The sequence below is a fragment of the Portunus trituberculatus genome, chromosome 38, assembly GCF_017591435.1.
Source record: "Portunus trituberculatus isolate SZX2019 chromosome 38, ASM1759143v1, whole genome shotgun sequence".
Lineage (NCBI taxonomy): Eukaryota > Metazoa > Arthropoda > Malacostraca > Decapoda > Portunidae > Portunus > Portunus trituberculatus.
In genome coordinates this window covers 1,792,501-1,800,000 of record NC_059292.1, presented here as the reverse complement: position 1 = coordinate 1,800,000, position 7,500 = coordinate 1,792,501, and the positions used below count along the sequence as shown (strand labels likewise).

General features: G+C 44.8%; 2 protein-coding genes across 5 annotated transcripts in view; both read right to left on the bottom strand.

Moving 5' to 3' along the window:
- Positions 1 to 6,528, bottom strand: part of LOC123515060 — a 134,643-nt gene extending 128,115 nt beyond the window's left edge. Inside the window, exon 1 of one of the 4 annotated variants that reach the window (XM_045273451.1) lies at positions 6,317 to 6,528. The gene's annotated coding sequence lies outside the window, so the exon portion shown is untranslated. The remainder of the gene's footprint in view (positions 1 to 6,316) is intronic. The other 3 variants (XM_045273454.1, XM_045273453.1, XM_045273455.1) reach the window with 3 other exon arrangements.
- On the bottom strand, positions 519 to 2,047 carry LOC123515062. Its single transcript, XM_045273457.1, has 2 exons — positions 1,915 to 2,047; positions 519 to 1,666 (listed from the first exon to the last, which is right to left on the bottom strand). Exons 1-2 carry the CDS (start codon positions 1,971 to 1,973, stop codon positions 1,396 to 1,398), a joined length of 330 nt encoding a protein of 109 aa, XP_045129392.1. The 5' UTR covers positions 1,974 to 2,047; the 3' UTR covers positions 519 to 1,395.
- Positions 6,529 to 7,500: the final 972 nt, after the last annotated feature.

Genomic DNA, 7,500 nt, shown 5'->3' with positions numbered 1-7,500 from the left:
GGTCTTTTTTTTTTGTTTGTTTAACCCCTTCAGTACCATGCCGGGTTTACATATTCATTCTGTTAACTATTTGGTGATTTTACGCAGCTTCAGAAATTCATGTGAGGGGATCAAAACAGTGAAGACTCTGGCCCTTTAGCATATGACCTCTACAGCCCGCTCGTTCCTAATGCAAATAAAATCGTCTAAACTCAAAATAATGATGGTAAAAAGTGTGTCTCGGTACTGAATGGGTTAATGATTTTAGTTGCTCTTGGCCAAAAAGAAATCCCTGGCCTCCTCTTGTATTTCCTCTTCGTATTACAAGAGGGAGGTTTCAACACACTTATCCCCTTCGAATGTTGTATCTAAAACCCTTTACACCCTTCTTTACAGACTAGTCCTCTCCTTTTCTTGCACTTCTTGGTTGCTACTCTTGCATGAAAAACAGAATAAAAAGAAAGGAAAAGAAAAATCACTTGGTACACTCGTCACACTTCAGCCTGGCATGGTGGAGGTGGGAAGAAAAAAGGCTGGAGTTAGTTTGGTTTGGTATTGTGTTATTATTTTCTCCAAAATACATCAACATAATGACAGTTCACAGTATTACTCAGCTGAACCTAAATAGACGGTCGACAAAGTGTGTGTGTGTATGTGTGTGTGTGTGTGTGTGTGTGTGTGTGTGTGTGTGTGTGTGTGTGTGTGTGTGTGTGTGTGTGTAAGGTTACTATAACACAAATAATAATTACAATGGTATCAGTAACGTTGTCATCACAGGACCCAACAGCATCAAGCATGAAATAAAAAATAAATAAATAAATAAATGAATGAATGAATAAATAAATAAATAAGCAAACAAACAATAAATAAATAAATAAACAAACAAATAGTCAATAAGTGGCAAGCAGAGACAAGCAGGGAGAGGGGAGAAGGATGAGAGAGATGAGGGGAGAAGTGAGAGGAGAGGGGAATGGTTGAGCACGGTAGAGGACGGAGGCAATCACTCAGATACGATGGAAGGGCAGGCGGCGGGGCGGGGTCAGCGGCTATGTAAGGTCCGTGTATTCATTCAGGAACGCTTTTCTCTCTCACCACGACTGTTTTCAAAGGCCAGAGGGATGATGAGGCGGGTGCTCGAGTGCGTTTTTCTTCTCTTCTGTTACTTATGTAGAAACCATGCTGATCCATCACAAGAACCGGGATAAAAACTTCATAAAAAACCAGTGTCACTTCAACTAGACTAGAGCCCTTTGAAAGAAATGTAGGTGCGGGCTGGAGTGCTTCGGAATAAGGTCCTGGGGAGTGTTGGGCGGAGCGTTGTGGAAGGGGACGTGGTGTTCTGCAGCGGCTCCGAGGAAGAGGAACACAGAGGCAGAGGATGGTGTTAGTTAGGCGGAGAGTTCAGCGGCAGGAGTTCTAGAGGTCAACGTGGGCAGTCCTGGAGTGGTTGGGTGGGTCGTGGTCCTCCCCTTCTGTGACCTTGGAGAAGCCCTGCACAGTGGGACTGGCGGGATTGAGCGGTAGTGTTTTGGATAGTTTGGACAGCTGCTCTTGAATCCTCGTGGCTTGAAGCTCCAAGTCCGCCACCTGCTGCTGCTGCTGCTCCTGCTCCTTCATCCTGGCGCGGTACTCCTCCAGGTCGCGCCGCATGTGAGGGTTGGTCTCCATCTCCGCGTCGATGGTGGAGCTGAAGTGGTGCGAGAGGTGGTGGTTGAGATTACGCATGAAAATAAGGGAGTACCAGCCCACCACCACCACCACCACCACCATGTACAGAGTACGCAGCGCATCCACCATGATCCACCAACACACCACCGCACTTCTCAAGCAGCCACCACCACCACCACCACCACCACTAACAACAACAACTAGTCTGTTGACCTTGGTGTGAAAAAAAAAATTACATATATTGTCCTTGACTGTAAAGTGTGTTACCTCCAGCGTTTCCGTGCACCAGGGAATGTAGTAAAGTGATGGACAGGGGGAGACAGCATCAGCACAGCATGCAGCACAAACACAGCTACCACACACGTCGCACTAGAAGAGACCTTTGATGGCAGCCCAGAACTTGATCATGTGCGGGATACCGTAACTGAGGACGATGACGAAGGTCTGCGCGATCACGAAGTACGACATGTTGTCCATGGTGCGGGGGTTATTCAGCCAGCTGGAGAACGTGCTCTTCCCGCCACCACCATTGCCTCCGCTCGCCCCCTCGTCCTCAGAGTCGCTGTCAGGTTCAGTTTCCCTAACGGGCGTCCTGTCTTCTCGGCGACGCTCCACCTCAAACTCGAGTTCCCTGCGCCCCATCACCCCTGCCGCAGCCACCTCCTCCCGCCTCTCCCTCGCTATACACACGCACGTTGGGGGCTCACGGAGAGAACAGTGTGTGGGTGTGGGTGTGGGTGTGTGTGGTCGCCTCGGGGTTCTTGCAGCGTCTGATGGCGACAAAAGCGGCGCCAGGGTCGAGGAAAGCAGGAGCGGAAGTCAGGAACGTAAAGTCAGCACCTCCGACCCTCCGTGTTGCAACTCAGCCAGCGAGGGAGGAAACCTTGCGAGTGTTCCAGTGTTAGGGAGTCCCTCCACTCCCAAGTATAGCCCTGGATGACCTACACGTACACACACACACACACACACACACACACACACACACACACACACACGGCCCGGTGGCTCAGTGGTTAAAGCGCTGGCTTCACAAGCCAGAGGACCGGGGTTCGATTCCCCGGCCGGGTGGCGATATTTGGGTGTGTCTCCTTTCACGTGTAGCCCCTGTTCACCTAGCAGTGAGTAGGTACGGGATGTAAATCCGGTGTGTGCCTAGTCTCAGGCCTATCCGAAGATCGGAAACAATGAGCTCTGAGCTCGTTCCATAGGGTAACGTCTGGCTGTCTCGTCAGAGACTGCACCAGATCAAACAGTGAATTACACACACACACACACACACACACACACACACACACACACAACTCCAAATGTATACAAATATGATCTCTTCACATTATACAAGAGCTAAGTCTGTGATAGATTTTCAGCCAAAAAAATGTTCAACACCCGTCAGTCTAAAAAGAATAACATGCAAACATTTTTTATTCATTCTTTTCTTTCCACATGACAGGTGTTACTATTGGAGCAGTACCACATCAACTCATGGCCACAACATTCCCTGTAGGAGGAGGCTTCCTCACCAATGAAGTCTCCTTCAATGCTTTCAGTTGGCTGGTGGTGTGCTGGTGTTAGAGACGATACAGCAAACACAAGCAACACCTCCAAGTAAGATTTTGGAGCAGCAAGTTTAGCCACATGTTAGAAGGCCACCCTGTGATGGCGGTGCAGCTTTACTGCACCAAGAATGTTCAGTCACTGTGTTCTTCCTTTTAGCATCACTTACAAGGCTATCAGAAAAAATTTACAAAATTATTGATAGAAAATATCTTGTTAGCTTAATAAGAATTGATATTTCAATTGCTTTTATTTCTAGCTAACTCTTTCACACCTGCAAGGGAATTGCCAACTAACTGGGCCTTTTTTAAATTTTATGCTGTCTTTGGCCAGCTTTTTCCTCTTATGTAAAAAAAAAAAAAAGTGCCTGCCTGTCTTTGCAACAACTCCATAGCAAGGGAAGTGTTCAGGTGTGTAAAGACACAGATACACGTATTGTACTGCATTCCCTTTTGTGTAATACTTGATTCAAACAACACACAGGTTTTTTACAACAAACATTTTTGCTTTTGATTTTATGTTTGTACCTCAAGAAAATATGAAACATTGTTTTTCTTAATTTTCTACACCACAGTAGTTCTTCCACACTAACTTGGTACTCGGTGCATTGGCTGAAGGCTGAGAGTTGTCATTGCTGTCACCTCACCCACCCTCCCATCCTATTGCACCCACACCTGTTCCAACGAAGGCTTAGGTTGAATCTTGAGAGTGGGACGCCAGAGTACTTTCCATGGCAACAGAGTGACTTGGGGTAGTGGAAGGCTGGCTGGATGCAGCCCAGGGAAGTCACGTCACGGACACTGGGGTGGCAGCATCTCATGATCTGTGAGCATTGCCAAGTGTACTCGTACCGAGAGACGTACAGAGTCGTTCTTCCCTTATCAAACTGGAAACTCTTCAATAACCCTTGAAGTCACATAGAGAATATCATCATTTCAAGGAATGGCACCTCAGTGGGGATCCTTTTATTCACAATTTTTGTTGCCCTTGGTTGGTCTGCTCTCCTACATAAAAAAAGGATAAATTAAAGACAAACAATTACAGAGAGAGAGAGAGAGAGAGAGAGAGAGAGAGAGAGAGAGAGAGAGAGAGAGAGAGAGAGAGAGAGAGAGAGAGAGAGAGAGAGAGAGAGAGAGAGAGAGAGAGAGAGAGAGAGAGAGAGAGAGAGAGAGAGAGAGAGAGAGAGAGAGAACAGCGTAGCTGGGTTTCTGATAGGGAGCAATGACAACAGTCTAGCAAATTTTCAGATCAATGCAGGATTAACATTTATCACAGGCTGAGCACTCCCCTCCACTGCTAAAGGCGAATGTACCTTGCCTCTCCTGACCACTTCACCCCACTCTACCCTTCCCTCCCCCAATTCTATAATAGATAAAAAAGAAAAAAGAAAATGCCATTGAACTAAGCCATAACCCACATCTGTACAGCACACATCAAGAAATGCAGTGAAACAAGAAACTTTAGTGATGGAAATAATCTTGACTTACCCTCTACTTTTCAAAAACCACAAATTTATTTATCTATCAGCACAGTATGATGCTTTCTCTCCCTTCAATCTAACAACCTTAGTGTATCTTGCCTGTCCTGGCCACTTCACCCCCCCCTACCCTTCCCTCCCCTATAATCCTATGTTGACAGAAAACAATAATAAAAAAAATGTTATAGAAGTAAGCCATAGCCTACATTTTGTACAGCGCACATCAAGAAACATGAATCCTGGGAGGTGGTGGCGCAGTGGATAAGGTGGTGAGCGTGGGATCGGGCAGACATCAATATGTAGGTTCAATCCCCACTGTGTGCCGTCTTGAAACTTTGTCATTTGTCAAGCAGTTTAAAGTTACCTACGTGTCACCATGATACCCAGGTTCTAGGTGGAGGTGTAATTATCTTACACCAAAGATGCACTTGGGTGGTGATATGGGCCTTAATATGAGTACCACTATAAATAAAACTGCCTGCACCACTAATGGTTGGGAGCTGGACAGCACTTCCCATACTCTTCAAGTATACCTACAGGCACTATAGGCTATAACATAGAAATAAACAAAAAAAAATTAAAATAAAAAAAAAATGCTTGCAAATAGGGAAGAATGGGAGGAGAGAAAGGAGAGGGAAGACAGAGGGATCAGAATGGTACTAGGACTGACAGAGGACAGAGACAAAGGCAGTAGAATAGTGAGCCACATGAGAACATTTTTAACTGAGAGCTGGTCAAATAACCCCTTCAACAGGGACACATTTTTACCTTGAGATATGAGTACAATTAGACCATTTTAATGACATCAGGAAGGGTCTATGGAGGTCAGAAGATTAATGGCCACAGTTTGCACTATCCTAATCCCCACATAAGATTCTGAAGCTGTATAAAATCACCGACAGTCACTCTGATTGACTGTCTTCAGCCTCTTTCTCACAGCTGAAATGTTGCATCTCTTGTTATCTTTCATCACAATTTTCATGCTAACTGTTCTACTGATTTTGCTAACTGCATGCCTCCCTTCCTCCTGCAGCCTCGCTGCACAAGGCTTTTTTCTTCCTCTCATCCTTATTCTGTCTAATTCTCTAATGCAAGAGTTAACCAGTACATTCAATCATTCATACCTTTCTCTGGAACTCCCTACCTGCTTCTGTATTGCCATCTTCCTACAATTTGACTTCTTTTATGAGGGAGGTATCAAGAGTCAAGACATTTGCTCCCTAATTTTGGCTAACCCTTTACTGTCTTTTAGAGAAGCAGCACTCAAGTGGGTCTTTTTTTTTTTTTTACATTGTGTTGCCCTTGGCTGGCCTTCTCCCCTACATAAAAAAAAAAAAAAATAGTAAGCAGAATGAATATGGAAACGCATCATGGTACTCAAGGGGTTAAGGACCAACTTTACAGACGGTGAAAGAAGGAGAGAGATCTAGGAAGCGATACTAGGCGTCACAGGTCCAAAGAAGAAGAGTGAAGCAGGTGACCACACTATGACGCTTTCTCTCTTCTCTCTTCTTCAATCCACAACTACAAACAACTGTCAATGAGGCCAGTCACCCTTAACTCTATCTCGGCCATTACAGGTGCGAGAGGGAGGGAGGGGAGCGGGGAAGTGGCCATTAGGGGATTGCGGGTACTCACCTTCACGGCCCACACCTCTGGTCCCTCTTCTTGGCGCCGTCCTGGGTCTCCACACGCGCTACCATCTCACTCACTCTCCTCACGTCACTCTAACACGCCGGCACTCCCCCCACAGCGCCCTTCACGCCGGCAGGAGCAAGGCAAGCAGCGCGGCCAACACTCCCTCAGAAACACTCGCGTCAGGTGTTGAGGACAGGTGGTGGTTTTCACTGCGTTTGTTTTGAATCTGATGCTGATGATGATTGTTGTCCGTCCCTTATTATTCTTTGGAACGGAGCATGGCAGACTGGCTGCTGGATTGACCTTTCTTTTGAAAACTGCTTATTGCCAGTATCTCTTTTTTTATTATTACTTCTGTGGAACTTCATTGTAGGTTTTTGTATTTTTGGTTTGTTTGTGTTTCATGCAATATTGGTTTAGGTACAACTTAAATATCGCAGTAAATAGTTTTTTTTTTCTTCTTGTCTTATTATTATTGTTACTATTATTATCATTGTTATTATTATTATTATTATTATTATTACAATTACTATAACTATTAATCATCAAGAAGATAAAAAAGGAATATAGCAAGTAAATAGGTAAATAATCAAAGGAATATTGTATCACAAGCTTAAGTGTGTGTAGTGAGAGAGAGAGAGAGAGAGAGAGAGAGAGAGAGAGAGAGAGAGAGAGTTTCTTTTTACCAAGTAAAAACAGGTGTTGTCATCATTGCAGGTTTGATAGTCAATCTGCAAGTGTGTCTAGGTTAGCTTTTAGCCCATCATGGCTCCTTGCCAAGCTTGTCCTGTAATCTGCCCTTTACTTTCTCTGACCTCTGGGTTCACCTCAGTATCAATGTGCTTCCCACTACATACCTCCAACATCTCATTCTTCAGTTATAATATGATTGATCCCATAATCTCAATTAAACTTCCAAAAATCTTACACTAACAATGGAGTTCCTTATATCTATTACTTCTACTCAACTTCCACTGTGTATTTATAAGTAACCAGACTGCTCCTGAGGAACTGATTACTACATCCACCAACCTCACTCCAGTCTCCTGTCCTTCAATACATTCCAACAATACTACTGCCTTTTCTGCACTGACTCATATCATGGGGAGCATCAAAGAGGTTGCCTCTAATTTTATGTGGACCACTGAAAAATAGACCAATAATGTGAAAAAAAAAAGTGGGAA